General features: G+C 41.3%; 1 protein-coding gene across 2 annotated transcripts in view; it reads right to left on the bottom strand.

Annotated features, from left to right (window-relative positions):
• The window catches only part of FAM120A (family with sequence similarity 120A), a 116,926-nt gene that overhangs the window by 12,410 nt on the left and 83,659 nt on the right, over window positions 1-20,857 (bottom strand). Inside the window, exons 11-14 of one of the 2 annotated variants that reach the window (XM_025282081.2) lie at window positions 13,751-14,000; window positions 7,010-7,124; window positions 5,580-5,634; window positions 1,565-1,700 (exon numbers count right to left, since the gene is read on the bottom strand). In XM_025282081.2, coding sequence (XP_025137866.1) covers window positions 5,602-5,634; window positions 7,010-7,124; window positions 13,751-14,000 — 398 coding nt within the window. In that variant the 3' untranslated portion in view covers window positions 1,565-1,700; window positions 5,580-5,601. Of the gene's footprint in view, window positions 1-1,490; window positions 1,701-5,579; window positions 5,635-7,009; window positions 7,125-13,750; window positions 14,001-20,857 lie in introns of those variants that run through there. The other variant, XM_006045415.3, reaches the window with a different exon arrangement.

Below are 20,857 nucleotides of genomic sequence, written 5' to 3'. Positions count from 1 at the left end.
CCTTCTCAACATATTTTTAGATGAGAACCACTTACTATAAAATTCATTAACTGAAAACAAATTTGGTTCTCAAAATCAATGACTAAGTCCAGACAAGTCATGCTCACAGCCTTCCTTCCACTCATGCACCAGGGAGTAGATGATGCCTAGTTCACATCTTTAAATTTTACTTTCCTAACCAATTTAATTTTAGGTCAAACATTCACTTTACAGAAAAGGAACTGAGGCAAAGAGTAGTAGATGCTTCTTAAGAGATGCCTGGAGCTCTTTAATAGAGAAAGGACAATAGACCAATTGACCTGTCCATGGGGCTACCAGTGAGGTAGCCTGCACAAATGTGAGCAATACAACTTGTGTGTGTCAAATTATACTGCAAAAAAACACTGAGTGTCTTTTGTTGATAAATACATAAATAGGTATGTGCTAAGTCGCTATACCAGCAACAAATCTTTAATCAGAGAACCTGAAAATCTGCTTACTCTGTAAATTTGTCTTTAAACTGAGCTGAACTTAAGCAGTATGTGGAAGAATACTTGTTTTGTAGTCTAAGGTTAAAAAGCAAAAAGCTTGCAGCATATGTGAACTTCTTTTATATACAAAGGGACAAGATAACCTGATGACCTACTTCACTTTATTTTTAAATTAGAACTGTAACAAGTACAGTCAATCCTGACTATTCATGAGTTCCACATCTGTAAACTCAGCCACTTGCTAAAATTTATTTATAAACTCAAAATCAATACTCCTAGCATTTTCACAGTCATCTGAAGACATTCACTGAGTGGAATAAAGCTTGAGTTGCCACCTAAGGTTAAAGAAAGCACAGCACTGCCTTCATGCTTCAGTTTTTATACTGTAAACATGTGTCCAGTCACCGTCTCCTTAGTGCCACAGTTTTCGTGTTTTTGTGAATGACTTTGCTGTTAGAATAGCACAGTGCTGAGTATTGGCTAGTGTTCCCAAGTGCCAGGCTGTGATGTGCCGTACAGACAAAATGCGTGTGTTAGTTAAATGAGCTTTGTTGAAGCTGAGTTATAACGTTGCCAGTCGTAAGTTCAATGTGAGTGAGTTAACAATGTATATGCATTAAGAAGTATTTAAACAGAAATATACATAAGACAAGGTTATTGTCTTATTGACTGACCGATGAAGACAATGCGACGGAAGGCTTGCAGGACCCTAACCCTGTATTTTCCCTAAGTGCAAAAATTCAGTATTTGCTAATTCAGTGTTCAAGGTGAATTCATACAGTACAATTACTGTGAATAATGAGAACCAAGTGTATGTTCTGGGCTCAGCTCATGTGGGCACTGAATTGACATTCAGTTACACACTGGGCTGGCTCAATCTAAATTAAATTCTTGTTGCATGGGCTCATTACAAATTCAGTAGGAAAGACAACAGATTAGCTAGTGAACATTATTTCATTCTGGTTAGAAGGGGCCACCCCCTCCTCCCTGCCCCACCCAGCCTGCTTTCCTGCAACTGACCTGACCATCACAGAGGTCGATGAGTGGGGTCTTTTCCCGGCTTGCTTTGAGGAGTTTGGACTGGAAGAGCTTCCCATCAAAATACATCCAAGGACAGCAGTGTTCCCAGGGTACTGGCTGGCCACATGCGTCGTTTGCAAACAGGGCCATGTCCACGCCACTCATGAAGAGAGCTGACAGCTGAATGCCTCGGGGATCGAGGTTCTCAATCTTTAAATGGAAAAGAATTATTTCTATGGAGTAAGAGCACTACAGCATCCAACTCTTGCAATGTCTGACTATAACTCTCCATGGGTCATAAGGGCACCCCTCAACCAAATGCCCCCTAAGTAGCTCTATCACTATCTTACAGTGACTTAACACTGACCTGTCTGAACAGAAAGACTTTTTATGTTATTTAACAAATTTAAGTTTAAGAGGCTGTTTTATAAATATACTGAAATATTTCAATTTGAAATTTGTAAAGTTATACAAGTATAAATCAATACCGTGTTTAAGGTGGACACATGACAAAGTAACAAATCATTCATGGTCTCCTTAGCAGTTAAGAAGCCCACAATTCATTTATGAAATAAAATTTTATACTGCAGATTCTAAACACTGGTAATGTATTAACAGAAATGTGGTAAAAAGGAATATTCTATTAAGATTCTGCATTTTTCAAGTAGTTATCTTAAAAAAATTATTTGAAAAGAAATTATTTGGTATAATTTCATTCTAAAGCTTATATTTTATGTCTATTTTATATGTTAATGTTTTAGATAGCAACTTATTAATGAGACTGTCAAAATGTTTTAGGAGAAATGGATAGCTTATAAATGAAAGAACACAACAGCAAAAACACTGTATCTGAACCATGCAGACTATCAGAGTCTAGAGACTTGCATTTCTGGGTTCTTTTCCCTCTAGTCATTGATGCTGTGAGCCTTCCTTTGTACACACAGCCCTTTCTTCTAGCATCTAATGCACAGGACAAGAAACACTGACAAATACAGTCAACTCTTGATCATCTGTGAAGGACCTAGTTTGTGGATTATCCAGGACTGAGTTTTAATTGTCCTGATGTCTGTCTTCCCACCATGCACGTTTATTTTCTAAGGTTATGGTATCTTGCGAATGCAGTCTTTGTGCGTACCAAACTAAGCAATGCCTAACTGTGGCAGGTAAACGAGCTTTTCATTAAAGAGAAAAAAGATGACTCCGGTGCCAAATACTGATGAACTTATGCTTATCTGATGTTTCGTGCTGTCGTTGTCAACATTCCCCACTATCAGCTAACACCATATTTTTCAACTTAAAAAAAAACCAAAACAACACAAAAAACAAAACTTGAAGTCAATGCAGTGAAGAACTTCTGAACCTGAAGAAGTCTGTCCCTCCCAGCCCACACCTGCTGGCTTCTGCTTGTCCAGTGTAGTGCTGGAAAGAGTAACTAATAAGCATATTCAGTTGAGGGCATGTGGGTTCGGGATGACAGATGAATGTTTACATTTATGAGCAGAAAGCGAGGCGGGCGCAAAATGAAAATAAAAAAAGTCACCTAACTTACTTAGATCCCTACTGATCCTGCCTCTCTCTGCACTGCAGAAAGGAAGAGGAAATTCCTTTCTTCTGAGTCTCAAGGCAGAGAGGGAGAGTTTCTCCTTCCTAAACACTGACGCTGTGGGAAAGTGTCCCAGCAGCGATGCCAGCCTGAGCTTGGGGGCTGCCTGTGCAGCACCCATCTCGTGGCCTCTCTGCAGGGACGATGGCAACCAGGCCTCTAGCCGCTCTCTTGTTGCCAGTCCACAGTCTTCTAGGCCAGGGGAGGGAGGGCCTGGTCAAGGCGGAGGGGAAGGCAACGGTGATGCTGACGCTGCTCTGAAGAAAACAAAGTGGCAGCAGGTCCTTCGGGGAAATTCGATACTACTGTCATTTCTTAGTGACTGGTGGCGCGGGCCATATCCACCCTCAGGCCTCACTTAACTAACAGGGCTCAAGCCCACTCTGGCAGATGGCCATCCGAGTGCTGAGGCTAAGAAATAAGAGCAGGAACACAGAGGCACCTCAGTTAAAACAAGTAACTTCCCAGTGAGCTGATGGGAGGAAGGGCTAAGTCTACCTTATCCACACACATATATATTTATTTTAAATAACTTTATCATTACTTAATGAACTATGTTTTTATGGGTTTAAGAAATGATTTTCAAGTCAATTAGTTTTAGAAACAGCAACTACTATTAATTTAATAAAGGAAAATTCTTAGAAACTGTCTAAATAAAGTGAATAAAATCTCAATTACTGTATGGATTCACTTTATTCAAAAAAATTTTAATTTTAATTATTTTACATGGTACTTTATACTTCATTCCCTAAACGTTAATTATACATATAACACTATCTAATATTTATGGGGCACTTAAAAAATATGTATCTGATACCACACTAAGTATTTTTTCATATATTATTTCATTAACATCTCAACAACTGTATGTGTGATACTGCTGTCAGAACTCCATTTCGTGGATGGAGAAACTGAGTCACAGAGAGCTCAAGGTCACAAAATTGATAACTGGTAGCACCAGAATCTGAACCCTTGATCATAGAAATGGCTGTAATATTCACATTTTAACCTCATTCTCTTATACCACAGAAGATAAAATATTCACCATTATTCAAAGTTCCTTAACTAGAAAAATAGTGACAAGACTTTCTGATCTTATAGGAAACACAAATATGGAACGTATCTCCAGCCAATTAGTTGAAGAACCAAATTCCAGTGAGGTTTACTTTGTCCGACTTCTAATTACTGGGCAACAGACTCTTACTTTGATTTGGCATATTTACCTATATGCACAACAATTCTTACAGGTATCACAGACATGCTGCACGTCCCTAATACTGTCTTTAAAGCTCTTCATTTTCCATCTTTTAATTCTGCACTTGGCATGTGAAACTGTTAAAAGAATTTAAGGCAATTATAGGGATGTCAAGAGCAAGGGAGAAAGAAACTGGATAAATATTAAAACTGTACAAAGATCTTTCTCTTCATCCTTTACCCACCCTCCTTCAAATACAGCATCAGTGCTGACTTTACCTTAGTCTTTATGTTTGTGCTGGTAATCTAGGAGAGGTGCCAAAAAATAAAAAATAACAGGGAAAAAGTGAGGGCTGTTAATCACTGAGCCACGCAGAACACTCATCAATTGTTCAGGGTTGTGGCGGGAGGACAGAGAATGGACAAGATGAAACTCTTGCAAATTCATTTAAACCAATGGTTTCAACATCTTTTCCCAAACCTCCCATCAGAATAGCCATCAAGAGGGCAAACTGTCAAAATTAGGTCTTTCCTTTCTCTTCTCCTCTTTATTTTCAAAGCACATGATGGGCAAAAATGGGAGAAGAAAAACAGGATCTGGGCAATCCACAAACTGGATAATGGCCTCTAAAACAACAACAAAAATCAAGAGTTGACTATATCCTAAGCAGGAAAATGGTGTTTTATAGAAAAGCACTGTCACTGCTTTTGAAATATCAAAACAACTTTAATGGTTAAGTGAAAAAGCCATTTTGAAATTTACTTTTCTATCACTGAATTTTGGGACTCTCAGTCTCTGCATAGGGATTTTTGTTCATTTAAATAATGATTAGTTCTCAATCTGATAACTGAGAGGATCACTGATCTTAAAAAACAAAACAAAACACCCCAACTATTATTTCTCCCCCCAATGAACGCTGTTATTTTCCCTTCCAGCTCTCTCAGAATTTATGGTGCTTGTGAATGAAGCACTAATGATGCAGGCTGTCCTTGGTGAAAGGAACACAGACCTCCAGACCAGCAAGACCCAAAGGGACAGTGGTGGGCTTGAAGTAACTGCACATAAAATGGGTCTTTCTAAACACAGCTCTAGAAATGCCTGGCTTTAGATGAAGAATCAGGAGAAAATCATGAAAGCACTAAGACCTCAAAAGAACCAAAATGAAAGCTTAGAGTGTGACTATCTTTCAAAAGTTATATCCTATGTGTTGATCCAAAAATGAAAAGGATATGGGAGAAGATGAACTTTGAGTAAAAGCAAGTTGATGGTGAATAAGGCTTGGTGGGCATACCTGATACCTGGCGGTCTGATTTTCAGAACTGGGATGTCAATACTGATGTAATAATCTAAATAAGAGAAACAGGAAGTAGAGGTAGAGGGATGGCACCACACTCTAGTCAAAGTATTTACCACACCCCTGAGCACAGTCTGCTGATGAAGACGGTGGTGATGGCACCACTCTAGGACACAGGACGCGGAGCCTGCACTTAGTGCCAGCCTCTCAGGGGACACCCGGCCAAATATTCTACAACGAAAACTTAAACTCAGAACCATTAAAAAAAATTTCTCTCTAAACTACAAAGTAAAGAATATAATTTGAGGTAGACTCGCCTAAGTTTGGTTGTCTTTAGTTTAGCTTGTTTCAAAGTCATCAGAAGCCTAAGGTGATCACAAATGACATGGGGTCCACACGGTTGAGGGCCAACACTGGATTACTGAGTTTAACTCAATAATTTAGGGGCAACCACAGATTTATTGAGCCCCAACAGGAGAATACTGAAAACCCATCAAATGAGCCTAAAACTCTTCTGCAGGGTAAGAACGCCTTCATAAAGAATGGTAAAAAGATCTAAAAGTGAAGGCAATTTTGTCAAAAGAGATTACTTGATTACAAATCAAATTTTGTAAAAAAAAAAAAAAAAAAAACAAACAAAAAACACAAACCACAACAAAAAAAAATCAAACCAATGTCAAAGAAAAAACCAAAACCCTGTACATTAAAAAGAAAAGGCAGATCCACTAATTTAGCTAACTCTGAAGTCTTGAACTTTCTAAAATTTAGTGTAGAAATTAGAAAGCAAGTACAGCCATGTGGACACAGTGACTAATAAAAGTGCACTGAAAAGATAAGCACACCAAAAAACCAGGTGACAAAATGGACAAAATTAATACTGTCAAAACAATCAAAGGAAAAAAAAAAGAATACTAGAAGGGAAAATTAAAAGGAATACGATGTTAAATGCTGACTAGAAGGGCACAGGAATGATGACATAATATTGTTCTTCAAGTGGTTTTTTAAAAGGGATTTATAATACCAGGAGGGCAAAGACTTTTTTTTTTTTTTTTTTTTTTTTTTAGAGAAAACGAATGTTGTATTTAGGAATAATAGAACGAAATAAGAAAAAGACTCCTGGCCAGATGTTAGTAAACTCTTAGGACCAAGCCCTCCCAGGGTTTGGGATCCCCACCTGAAATAAAAGGCAAGTTTACTTCCTGATGTGAAAAACAAGAATAAACACCCACTGGTAAACAAGGGAAAAATCTTTATCACACAAAAGTAGACTTGACTGTTTCTATAACCGGGAAGGAAATTCCTTTTGCCCTGAAGGCTCTTAAGTTCACGTCATTAGTGTTACTAGTTTAGTGCACTGAGTGACTGCTTGGTGAGCCATGGCTCCAAAACAAGACCTCCCAAAACAAAGAATGAGGTTTGTAGATTACCTTGAGCTCCTGCAGCTGATCAGGCTCATAGAGTTTGGGGGACAGCGCCTGAGCCAGGAAGGCATCCAGCTCCTGGCGACGCAGTATCCGTGCTCCAGGCCACTGCACCATATACCTACAGGGGGTGGACAGAGAGGGTCTGGTGTCAGGATGGAGCAGTCACCAGTCACACGCGCAACCTGGTGTTCAGCTTCTAGGGAGAGTCAGGATGACACAAACCAAGGAGGCCTCTACGGATTTCTTAGCCAGCTTCTCTAGTTTCACTGGATGATGCCAGTTACAAATGGAAGCCTAATCATTAGCTGGGCTGATCAGAATGCTTGATTCTGCAATAATTGACAATAGCACACTAAATAAGAACACACTGCAAACCAGCTGGTGATTTTTTTTTTAAATATATAACATATATTTTTCTGAGGGGTTTAAACTCTGAAAATACATGTTAAGCACCAATTTATATGATTTATCTATTTTAATTCAACACACAGTACCTGGGAGGCAGGTCCTAAGTCCAAATAAGCAAGATTTACCTCCTGATAAAGAGTTAAGTCTTGTGTAAACTGTCTGCATGGAAGGGGCTCTGGTGGTGGCAGGTGAATGCCCTGCAGTGAAATAGGAAGTGACAGCAGGGACAATAAAGCTTCAGGCTTCAGAACCGGCACCTGAAGAGCTAGTGCCTGCCACCCCTGGGGTCATGCAGACGTACTGGGGCCACCCTGGGGTAAGCACCTAAAGGGAAATCAATTTCTAAGTCTCCAAACTTCCATTTGTACTATCTGCCTGAGAACTGGCAGGTGTCCATAGTCCCTTTTCTCTACTGATCACTTCCCCTTTACTCACCTTGCTGCTCAGCACTGGCCCAGTGACAACCTCCAAAGCACTAGGTAAAGGCACAACCCCAAACAGTATCTGGGTGTGAGAGAGTGAGGGGCTAGCCAGTAAGAACTTCATCATAAGCCTCACTGCATATCCAATGGTTCCTAAGTCTGTATTCAGCAAACTTGAAGGATGACCTAGTCAAGTTGCCAGCTGATACCTCCAAATAACTCCTGGTCATCCCTATGTGATCTCTGGCAAATAGCTTAAGAGGAGTCCGGAGAACTCTGACATGCCTAACAAAGCTCTTTTCCAGTACTGTCTGCTGAGAAAGGTTTCTCAGCGCTTAAAATTTAAGTTGACAAAATTAGAATCAGAGTTAGTGCAGAGCCTTCTCTCATTTCGGTAATAATTAATATTCATCCACAGGAATGTAAACATAAAAGGGGAAGGAGGAAGTTCTATCCAAATGATTAAGAGGGGTATTTTCAATAAAAATCCCAAAAGAAAAATGAAAGTGCTCACTGGTGCCAGGCGCTAGTATTTACACACAACCGATTCCTTAAGTGGTCACAGCCACTCTGAGGTAGGAACCATTACTGTCCAATTATAGAGACGGTGAAGTGGAGGCACAGAGCTTATGTACTTCATGGTCAAATTATGCAGTAGAAGCAGAAAGGAAGGTAAACAAACAAGGTAAACAAGGTGGGTGTTAAATCTCTATGGTATTTAGATTTGATCAGATATACTTAAGAGTGATGTGGAAGTTTCACTTCATTAAACTGTCAACACTTACAAAGATAAAAACAATACCCTATGCAATTGGTTGAGTGCCAAACATCTTAAACAACAGTCTTACTGAGTTTTAACCACAATTTGATGCAAGAAACAGCAAATCTGAACAAAGTCTCCCTACTTTTCTCTGAAAAAAATTATTGTGGAAAGATTGTGCTCAATATAAAATGTTCCTTGCCTAAGTATCCATATTATGCATCCCTTTTATTTTTCTTATTTTTTAAAAACTGTGGTAAAATACACATAACATCTGAGCAGCTAACACTTCAAAATACACATAACAAAAAATCTAGCATTTTAATCACTTTTAAAGTGACAGTGCAACGGCATTAGGTATATTCACTGTATTCCAACAGACATCCCCCACCATCCATCACTACAACTCTTTTCATCCCACAAACACTAGTTCCCCTCTTCATCCCCTAGCCCTAAGGCTAGATGTTTCTTTAAATATGATTCGGGAAAAGACTGTTTCATGGACAGGGTGTTTTTCTCAAGTTCTTTCCTGGTTTTCCTGGCAGCAAAGACTCTCAGCACTCAGTTCAGCTGCAACAGAAAGTCTTTTGGGTTAGTGGTGGTTTAGTCGCTAAGCTGTATCCGATTCTTTGCGACCCCATGCACTGTAGCCCACCAGGCTCCTCTGTCCATGGGATTCCCCAGGCAAGAATATTGGATGGAGTGGGTGTCCATTTCCTTCTTCACAGGATCTCCTGACCCAGGAGATCAAACCTGGGTCTCCTGCATGGCAGTCAGATTCCTTACCAACTTAGCTACAAGAGAATCCCAATACCTACCATTTCCTCCATCTGACTTTCTATTTACATTTTAACAAAGTTAACCTTTATCTCTTTTTCAATTCAAGTCCTCAGAAGGACCTTCTGTATATAGAAAGAGCATGATGTGTGTTCCTAAAGATATGCATATACACAGACAAACAGCCTAAAGACCACAGAACATGGACGGTACCACCGGCACTGCAGTGAACAAAAGCTGACCTTTGGCGATCTCCTGTGTCCACACTATTCTTATCTGTGTATGACAGTGTTTTCAATCCCTTTATGTTTCTCAGTTTTCTCCAGACACTTTTTCCCATGTCTTCCTCCTGGGCCAGGCTTTAAGTTTTCTACCACTGGAGTCTGAGGGTATCTGAGTTCTCTGCTAGTCACCTCTCCTCTCACTGCCCTTTAGAAGCACGGAAGCTGGACTAGAAGAGGTCTCCAAGTCACTTGGTGGACAGAACCAACGTGGTCTGCCTCTGACTGGCACAGCTGGGCAGCTGAACCCTGGCTATGTTCCTGGCTATGCTGCAACAAGCTGCACTTGTTTGGGGGGGGCTCAAACCCTCTATCTAATTTATTCCCTCTATCTAATTTATTAAGTTCCTCCAGAAAGTAACTCAGTTTGTCTTCTCAGAAGCTCTCTTGGATAAGGACGTCATCGGTCTGGTCTCAGCTGTCCCCCAGGAAGGCTACTTTCTGTTTCATTCTGGATACATAGTTGACCCTCACACTGAACCTCTGCTCTGATGCTAGTCCCTCCTTGGCGTCACTACAAGGATTCTAGAGATTTGGCTATCATTCCCCCCTTTCTGATTGCTCTATTCATTCATTCATTCATTTATGGCTATGCTGGGTCTTCACTGCTGCGCACTGGCTCTCTCTAGTTGTGGCTCGCTAGCTTCTCACTGTGTAAGCTTCTCTCCTTGTGGAGTACTGGCTCCAGGGCGCGTCGGCTTCAGAAGCTGTGGCACTCAGTATTTGCTGAGAATGGGATTAGTTGCCCCGAGGCACGTAGGATCTTTCCAGACCAGGGATGGAATCTGTGTCCCTTGCACTGGCAGGGAATTCTTAACCACTGGATCACCAGTGAAGTCCTGATTGCTCTTGCAATGTCACATTTGGAACATACGTAACATATGGGTACTGACATCACTAGTGAAAGCATAGAGAAGATCACCACCTCCTGCCCCAAAGGCAGAAGTTGAACCTCATCACGAAAGAACATCAGCAAATCTAGACTGAGAAAAAGTCTACCCAGAGATTGACAAACTGCACCCAGGGGCTGGCTGGCTGTTTTTAAACACAATTTCCTGGAGCAGCCACACCCATTAGCTCACATGTTGTCTAAAAGACATGATCTCCAGATCCCTGATCTACAAAACACACCAGTGTTTACTCTTCAGAAACATCTCTGCATCAACCCAAAGAAACCTGAGAAGTCTGGAGGAGACAAGGCACCTGAATGCAAGAACAAGGCAAGATTTTGTTGCTAATAAAGGATGTTACTGAGATAACAAGAAAAATCTGAGTATCTGTAGATGAGATGTATCAGTATTTTTCTGATTTTGAGGATGTCTTTTTAAAAAAAAAAAGAAAGAAAGAAACAAAAAGATTAGGGATAAGGGGGGTATCATACTCACAGCTTCCATTCAAGGGATTCAGGACAAACACCCAGGAGAGGAGAAAGCCACTGCAGTAAAAATTTAATATGTTGGGAAACTGGGTGAAAAATAGCCACCAACTCTTTGTACCAATTTTGCAATTTCAAGTTTAAAATTATGTTAAAGAAAAAAAAAGATTAAGGAAGGTAAGAGCCTTTGGGATGACAGCCTGGCCTTGTGGCTGCTGACATTTGCCCAGGTCAGCCATCAAGGCCAAGGGTCACGCTGTGTGGCCTCCAACAGGGCCTTACCATCTCGGGGACACAGAAGCTGCCCTTTGGTGCCTCTCCCCCAACCTCAGCAGACTGCTGTCACACAGCTGCAATTTCTCCAGAGAAAGACCACTGGGCCCATTTGGCCCTAGACTACAGCCTGTCCTTGGCAAGCCCTTGGAGACACACACCAACCTTCTTACTCATCTGCACCTGTCCCTGCCCCCACCCCCATGCCCTTCATCGCACATTCTTAGCAGGCCATACCCATCAATCAAACAGGCCATACAGGGTATACTCCTTTACCTACTTGTCCCTGTGGCCCAAAACACTCATGAAGGTAGAACAAATTCTCTTTGCAGAGATGGACCAACCCATTTACTGATGTCCTGACCCCAAATCCTGAGACTTGTGCCACAAGCCACTCTCTCTCATCTCTTCCCAACCAGCCCCTCCTCCTCAGGATCTGAAACTCTGTGAGTCTTACCAAGTGGCAAACTCCATGGCTTCAAGCCCACACTGCACACAACAGTCTCTGCACAACCAAGCATGTCTCTGGCTTCTACCCAAGTAGCAACTATGAGGGAACCTGTGCTGTACTCATGGTACTCATGTACTCTTGACACCACAGAGATGAGCATGGGAGGAGGCTCAATCAAACTCAAGATTACTAGTTGCATTTGTTAACCTTTTCAAGTTCTAAAATGAGTTATGTTTTTTATAAACAACCACAAAACAAACAAATAAATGGGAGCCAGGACAATCCTGAAATCATGACTTTCCAAAGGCCATCTGAACAGTGCCTAAAAGAGGCAGAGCTATTTCTGGAGTAATGGCCAAGGAAGTCATGAGGACTGAGCCAAAGACTGGGGTCTGATCACTGTCCAGTCTGCACTTGCTAGGTATCCCAGTACCCCATGAGGTCCAATGAATGAACAGACAAGATGTGAAGGCACCACAATCCCAAGCGTCATGAAACACTATGAGCACCGTGCAAGCATCAACGGAGGCTGTCCCGCACTAACATATGGGTGCTTCTGGCCAAGGGGCAACCGAACAAGCCTCAAGTGCCACACACATCATTCTTACTCAGGGCCCAATGGGACCTTCAAGTCAGGCATACAGTAGAGAGTTAGTTGTCTACCCAACAGATGAAATGCCACACATCATTTTAAACTTGGACAAGAGAAACACAAAGTAACCAAATTCACTAGAAGAGAGAAACACAAAGTAACCAAATTCACTACTGCTATTTAATCTTCCAGTAACCCAAAGTCTTAATGTTTTGGCTAATATAAAATGAATTCCATAGAGGAAATCAGAAGAAGATTCTAAAACCAAAATGAAAAAATTAGTCTCTCCCACTAAGCTAATCCTCAATGGAGATAAAGATAAGAAACTGATATACCACGCTATATTGTTGTTGTTGTTCAGTTGTTAAGCCATGTCTGACTTTTTTGCAACCCCATAGACCATATCCTGCCAGGCTCCTCTGCCAGGGAATTTTCCAGGCAAGAATACTGGTCTGGATTGAGATTTCCTACTCCAAGGGATCCTCCTGACCCACGGATTGAACCTGCATTGTGTCTCCTGCACTGGCAGGGATTCTTTACCACTGGCACCACCTGGGAAGCTCAACAGAGTTGCTTTTGCATTGGCCGGGAATTGAACCCAGGCATCCCACACAGCAGAATTCTACCACTGAATTACTCCAAAAACCAACAGTTTCCACATAGGCGTTTGCGGCCCATTGGCTGATAAGAGTCTGGAAGAACACAGTGCACATATCTGGGTTTTTAACCTTCTCTCCAAGGCAGGAGTCAGCCCCTTAGAGACAGCAGGTTCCAGGGCAGGGCAGACACAGGACGAACCTGGGCATCCTGTGGTGCCAGAAAGCAAGGACATGCTGGAGGGGGAGGGGGGGGGGGACAAAGGACATAGGAGCCACTTAACAAGCTCCCAAGGCCTAAGCTGGAACAAACTGAACAACCAAATAACAAGGTTGTATCAGGTTATAACCCTAGAAAGACAGATAACCACAAGTCCATACTGATCTACATATGATTAAATAAATGGAGGAAGAAAAGACACATTTTACCAAAGAAAAATTACTAATATATAAACATGTAATACAGTCCAATAGTCATCAAAAGCTTTAACATTTAAAGGATAAACTATGTTTAAAATCATTATGATATCTACATAAAATGTAGGTTCATCAAATGTTACCTATTCTATAAACACACTATATAGCATCAACTCAAACTTATGTTATATTTACATGACCTATATTTCTGTAATATATGAAAATATTAGATGGGAACAAATTCAATTGACAACCTGATTCATCTGGAATAACCCCAGGTGAATCTGGGGTACTGAACTGTAGCTTCATACACTGCACTTCTCTGAGAGGCATTTGTACAAGCCCCTGCTGGAGAACGTGCAGTGGCTGAAGAGGCGGCCAGTGGCACCTACCGTAGGACGCAGCACAGCACCGTGAGATGAGTGGGCACACTGGCTGGGTTGAGCATGGCTGGTGTGTCTGACCTCATGCAGGCCAGGAAGGCCCTCATCCTGCGGTTCTTGTCCTCCACCGCCTTCCCCAGCCACAGTCTCTTCAGATTGGGGCAGGTCCATTCCCTGAAGGCAAGAGCTTCCACCAATTCCGGGGTTTGCGGCGATTTCCCTTTGTAAGCTGCCCACTCTTTAATGATCACTGGTGAAACTACAGAAAGGAAAATGAGAGAACCATTTATGCCCTATCTTAGCTACTTTAAGCCTGACAAAAACAGCTCTAGTAATTACAGTATGAAGATGTCACTTCTTGTGTAACAATGTATTCTCTAATTAAGTAAGCCATCAGTCATCAATCCTCAACTCTAAAATATTTTGTTTTCTACTCTATGCACTTCGGAGACTCATTCAGAATTTCAGTCAGACCATCAATAAATTTCTTCTCGATCAAAGATTCCCCATAAAACTAGTATGTATAAATCAAGGATGTTAGACAAAATTTGCTTTAATATTATAAATCCATTAATAGTTTTAGTAATAACAATGGGTACAACTTACACATATTTTGTGATCATCACAGAAATCAAGGAAAATCCAATTTAGATAGCTGATCTTTTTCTCCATGTTTTTACTAATTAGATCTGAGAAATAACTTGCACTTGGCAGCCACTTTACTTAAGCATCTCCTACTATATAACAAGTATAACTGTTAAACTCCATAAATAACCTTTTATCCACAGTAGTTTTACCACTATTAGCAGGAATTAACTCTGGAAACACAAACATGCACATTTCCCCACAAAATTCCCAAATAACTTAAGGGAAAAACGGTGATGGGGAAAGGAGAACAATGGAGATAAAGCACACTGCACAGAAGAATGTGAAAACTTCTCCCCAAAGTGCATTGATAGAAACAGTCAGATGGTAAAACGTGGGTGTGCATTTTGTAACAAATAGCTTACTCTGGTCAATAAACATGAGAGCTGAAGCAGGGCCACATGGAGACCCCATCCTCCCCTCACATGGCTGACAGCAGGTACAGAAGCCAGGATGGTGCTGATTCTAATGCAATCCTGGATACATCAATTCTATCCAAATAACCATACCCCCTTCCTGGGCTCATTTTCCTTAAAGTAACACCTGAGGCAAACTGAAGACTATGAAGAAGCCAAATCCCGACAAAATTAAATGATTAACTGGCTCATCTCCAGCTCCATACCAAGTCTAGACAATCATCTCTTCCAAGGGCATGAAGAATTTTAGGAGTTAGATACTTGGATAGGCACGATTGTTAGCAACAGGAAAAGCAAGCTTTGCACAATCAACCCCAGTCAAGTCAGATGGTAGTGTGCTGCAGAGGAGCGCCATGACCAGCCATTCTGCAGGGACCCCAACTCCCAGAAGCAGGCTGCTTGAGCAGGGGTGCAAAATCAAGACAAGTTTCTGAAAATTCTTTTACAAAAATGTAACTGTTTTGTCATTGAGGGAATCCCTTTAATTCACATTTGAATATCTTAGTGTTTAAATGTTTAAAAAAAATTCTAAACTTAAAAGGTTTAAAGTCCATCAAGTCAAAACAGAAAGACACATGTATATATAAATACATGCATCTTTAAATGCATCTATTTTAGGTGCCAGACACAAACTCATATGGTCCCTACTGTCCAGCAGACCCTGTCCTTGGACTCACAATCTAGCCGCCCACCCCCATTCCTGCTGAATTCCAGTGCACACAGCTCCACAGATTGCCACCTGTATGCAGAGGGTAGGCGTCACCACCACAGTGGCCTCCTAGGTGCAGTACACCCCACCTCCCTTTGTTCCAACTACATTCACAGAGGCTGGCACACTGTCAGCCCCAAGAAAACAAGTGAAAGGAGGTTACAAGATAAGCCATTAACCAATACACTGCGTTTCCATTAAGTCAGTCCACAAAGTTTATTTTCATGCGCCGCCCCCCCCCACAGTAAAAATGAATAAATCTATTTCTCCCATGTAGCATCTTCATTTTGGTGACAAAGATTTATTTAATGGGACTGATTATATTTTATCTTTGGTTTTTAATCTGGGTTAATAACCTAGTTATCTACAGTCTCTCATGTTCTTTACCCAAAATAGACACACACACATACACACACACACGTGTGTGTGCAAACAAAGCCTAAGCTTACTATATCTTAAAAAACTCAGTTTATAATGCCAGGGTCTCCTTTGAGTTTTCTCAACAGAAGCATTCTTATTAAAACTATCTTCATCTATTTATATCTTTCCCCTTTGTCATCTCTGCTCTTGCTTCTCTTTAATAATTTTTAGCAATTGTTTTATTATATTGTTTTCATTCTGGAAATAAATTTTTGGTTGAGGATTTTCATTCTCAAGGTCAAAAGGCTTAGACCTGTATATGCTTTATGCTTCAAACCCTAAAGTTAAGTGGAGGTCAGAGATGCCAACAGTCCCTTCACAAGTTCTCCTGAGTGTTCCCTGAAGCTGCCCTAGACAGCTGTTTACACTAGTTGGGGCTCCAGGTGTGCCTGAATTTACCTGGCCTGATGCTGTGTGCTCAGATCCTATTCAGCCTGCAAAGGCTACAGATGAGCACACACCTGTGCCTGAGAACTGCCACCTAATTCTCACCTGACCATCCCTCCCATGTACTGGTAAAAGGACTTCCCCAATACAGGCAGGCGACACTGTAGCTGTAAAGAAGTATTAGATATAATAGCTTTCTCTTATATTCTAAGCATTTGTGTTGCTATCTGCACTATTCATGACTAGAATGTTCAAGTCTAATTTGGGAAATACATGTTCTCAGAGAAAATAAATGTGCAGTAACAAAAAAGCTTTGTTCCGAAAGCAAAGATGCCCTGATTTGCTTTATTTTTCACATGTATCTGTTTTTAAACTGAATACTTGGGAGATCTTTTGTGTACACCACCACTTAAGCGCTGTGGAACCTTTGGCCAATCACCCAAGAGATATTTATTGAGCACCTACTATGTAGTGGGTGGGGCAGGAAAGGCACCCAGGGCTCAGACGTCAACCACCATGTGTCTGTGTGAAAATAAGGGTCTTCCTAAATTCTGAGGCCTGGGTCCCTCACTTACCTTGCCCCAGCCCAGCCCTAGAACCAGGCACTAAAACAAGGGGGGCCAACAACTCACTCTGTAGCACAGTCCAGTTGAGGAAATGCAAAGACACCCTGCACCTCTGTTATGTGCTTACAACTATGTGAGGTCAACCTTTATAGGCTCGTAACATTAGATTAATTAAAGGTCAGTGTTTTATAAATTAATGAATTCCAAGGGACATCCCATTTTCAGGTAGACACACAGCAGCCTCTGTGTTATAAGTTCATCCAACGGGGTGGCTGATGCACACAGGGTACCTTCTCTTCCTCTGGCTCTGCGATTCTTCCCAAGTTGCTGCTGCCCACTCACTGTTTTACTCCCTGAGCTCTCCTGACGCTCACAGGAATAAGCCGATGCAAAGCAGCCAGCTAATAGCAAGTAATCTGGGCTCTTATCATTTTTGCAAAAAAAAAAAAAAAAAAAAAACTAGTTATACAGAGATTATCCAAGTGGTATGGAACAGTTGGATTATGGGAACACGCTGCGTGCAGACAAGAGCACTGGGGTATAAAACCCTCTCCGTGAAGGCACCATTTTAGAAAGACATGTTCATGCCTCCTTGTTAAAACAAGAATAAGAGAATCCCAGAGGTCAGCTAATCTAGCTACTGTCCATGAATAAATCTTCTGTGTATCACCATCAATAAAGATTTGTCCTGTCTTTTCTACTGACAGGAAAAACTCATGATTTCAAGTGGACTACTTTGAAAAATCTGAACATCAGGTTGTCTTCCCTACCTGAAACTAAACTGAGTTTTTACACTGGCAAAAAGCAACTCCAGGGTACCAGTTTTCTGTTATTACCAACGGCTAAATTTATAACACAGTTTCTTTGCTGGAAGCACCTCTTCAAAATACAATTTCAAGACATAAAACACTGCTGAAGACTTAAGCTGTTAGTAAAAACCCAATGTTTTCCACCAGTCGTTAATTTTCTTCTATTTTCACATTTACACATATGACAACCAGCCATCTCAGGAATCTGTTATAATACTGATTTTGGGATCCATCCCAGGCCAGGAATAATGAACATGTCTCATTTTGTAAGCCTACTTCAACTGACTGGTAGTGGCTGCCTACAGTGCCACACAATGAATTATGTCTCTAAGCTCACTCCAGAGCACCATGAGCAGTGAGAGTTATGGCACGCACACAGTGTGGTTAGAAGGTAAGGAAAAAGGTGGATACAACTTCCAAGGCTATGGCCAACTGGACCTTTGGTCTGTGTCTGTGCTGTGTGTATTTGGGGAGGAGCCACTGTTTTATGCCCTGAGCTCTCCTGGAGTTACAGAAAACACACACACACAATAAACAAAAACAAAACTTCAACTCCTTCATATCAGAGTTTTATCAGAAATGGGAAAATGGGCGCAATGACAGCTGGTCTATCCTCCTTATGGGAAAACTGCCGGTTAACTTCCAAGCAGCTCTGTGTGCAGGCTGGGGGTCCAACTAGCCCCTCATTTCCTCATGCTGACACATGTGTGAGTATCCTCCATGATTCTGAAAAGTAAAAGACTATGAATTTTCTCCCTGAACTTTTTATATCTGAGGCTGGGAGTATCTTACTGTCCACAAACATATACATGCTCAGTAGGCCACAGGGTACGTGGAACACAGTGTTACATGGTGTTATAGACGCTTGCTAAACACTATTCCTAGACTTCAGTTTCCCCACTTACGTCATTCTTACTGTTCTAGAAACTCCGAAGTTCAAGGACATAAACATTAATCCAAAAGAGTATCATCAAACAATTCCTGTCACACAACACTGCTTTTCCCATAGATGTCTCTTGAGCTCAGCCACTCAAAGTTCTGTGAGGGAAAAGCAGTTTGCTAATGCTACTCCTGAAAAGCTTTGAGGAATAAAAAAATTCAGATTAATATACAAACAGCCTTCATAGAATCGTAAGAAAAATGTTTACGACAACCAATTTTCACACATATGAAAACAGCACACTAATTAATATTTGTCGTGTTAAAGTATTGTTTTATAATGTGATTCACAATGAACAAATTTATTTTCAATCAGCAATCCCAATGACTTGGCAACTAACAAAATTTCTAAAGCAAATTGGATCAGTGGTGGTGGGGGAATCAATGTGTTCCTTTTGGCTTTTCTTGACAGTTTAGAAAGAAGAGAGTAAATATAGGGAAATACAAATGTAGTATTTTGTGATTAGTAGCTCAGTCATGTTTGTTTCTTTGCAATCCATTGGACTGTACCCACCAGGCTCCCCTGTCCATGGGATTTTTCAGGCAAGAATACTGGAGTGGTTGCCATTTCCTTCTCCAAGGGATCTTCCTGACCCAGGGATCAAACCAGCATCCCCTGTCTCTTGCAGGGAGATTCTTTACCTGCTGAGCGATCAGGGAAGCCCTAAATATAGTATAAGTATAGTAAATATAAGCATAGTATATAAACTTGTTATTTGGGGGCAGGGGGGACAACACCATATTGCTTGTGGGATCTTAATTCCCAGACTAGGGGTCAAACCCTTGCCCCCTGCAGTGGAGACCTAACCACTGGACTGCCAAGGAATTCCCAAGCCTGCTTTTTTCTCTTCAACTATAGCTGAGGTGACTGATCATCCTGTAGTCTTTATAGAACCAGATCCCTTTTTTCTGGTCCTTCCCCTTCATCACTGGGGAGTACCTGGGTGGCTGAGGAACATCCCCAGGGAGAAGAAAAGTCACTACGGTACTAAAGGTCAGAGGTGCTTCCAGGGCAGAAGTGCCTGTGAGGAGCAGCCACGCCACCTGGATCTCACACATACAGGCCTGGAGGCCAGGGCCAGCTCAGACCAGGTGCCTGGCTCCAGGCCCAGCCCCTATTCCAGCAGCTGCAGAGATGGCTAGCTCCCTGGGCCCATCTCTCCCCAGAGAAACTGCCACCATCACCATTTAGGCCATATGGGTGAGACTGTGCTGGGTCAACAGTCTGCTGCTTGAGCCACTGGGAGGACCGTGAATTCCACAATACTGACTTCAGTAGCATTCTCCCATAATAAAACAAGTATTCTTATTACTCTCCTAAAAGCAAAATGCTAGAACCTTGGAATGGACAAGGAAGAACAGAAAAATAAACTGCCAGCATGTGATTCAATATAATCTTCAAAGGCTGAAAATTTTTTTCCCCTTAAGTTTGTATTTCTTCTAAATTACTTTTGGAACTGTCAAATGACAATAAGTTGAATGTTTCGTATCATCTAAACTTAATTTTTTAATAATTTATTCTTCAACAGGAGGAAAATTGCTTTACAATGTTGTGTTGGTTTCTGCCATACAACAACGCAATTCAGTCATAATTGTACATATATCGCCTCCCACCTCAGCCCTCCTTCCCTCCCCTCACCCCACCCCGCTAAGTCATTGCAGAGAGCCAGGCTGGGCTCCCTGTGTTACACAGCAACTTCTCACCACCTATCTATTTTACACATGATAGAGTATATATGTTGATGCTACTTTCTCCATTCGTCCCACTCTCTCCTTTTCCCACTGTGTCCACAAGTCCATTTTCTCTAAATGGCTGTGATTTTTTTTAAGGATTCGATTGTAGATATCCTACTTTAGCCATATTTCTAAAAATGAAACTTTGGTAAGTCATATGAATATTCATTGTAGATTATGAACATTTTATCATATGCCTTAATCAAGAGAAATAATTCCAAATGGATACATGTCTTACATCTAATGAGAGCTAAGTATTTTTGAACAACCCTATAGGCTTCAATATGCCCTTTGACTAGTTCTGACAACAAAGCCCTCTTGGGAAAATTCTTGACTGTCACAGTGACCACACCAAGAACATGCATCTGTATGCACAGCATTTTGAAGCCATGTCAGATCAAAACCCTCACATTCAGAAGCAGCTCCATCACCCACTTGAGTAGGAGGGTTTACCTGGAACCCACACAGCTCGGATCTGGCTACCAAAGTGG

Source organism: Bubalus bubalis, chromosome 3 (genome assembly GCF_019923935.1).
Source record: "Bubalus bubalis isolate 160015118507 breed Murrah chromosome 3, NDDB_SH_1, whole genome shotgun sequence".
Taxonomy (NCBI): domain Eukaryota; kingdom Metazoa; phylum Chordata; class Mammalia; order Artiodactyla; family Bovidae; genus Bubalus; species Bubalus bubalis.
This window is presented reverse-complemented; position numbering and strand designations above follow the sequence as displayed.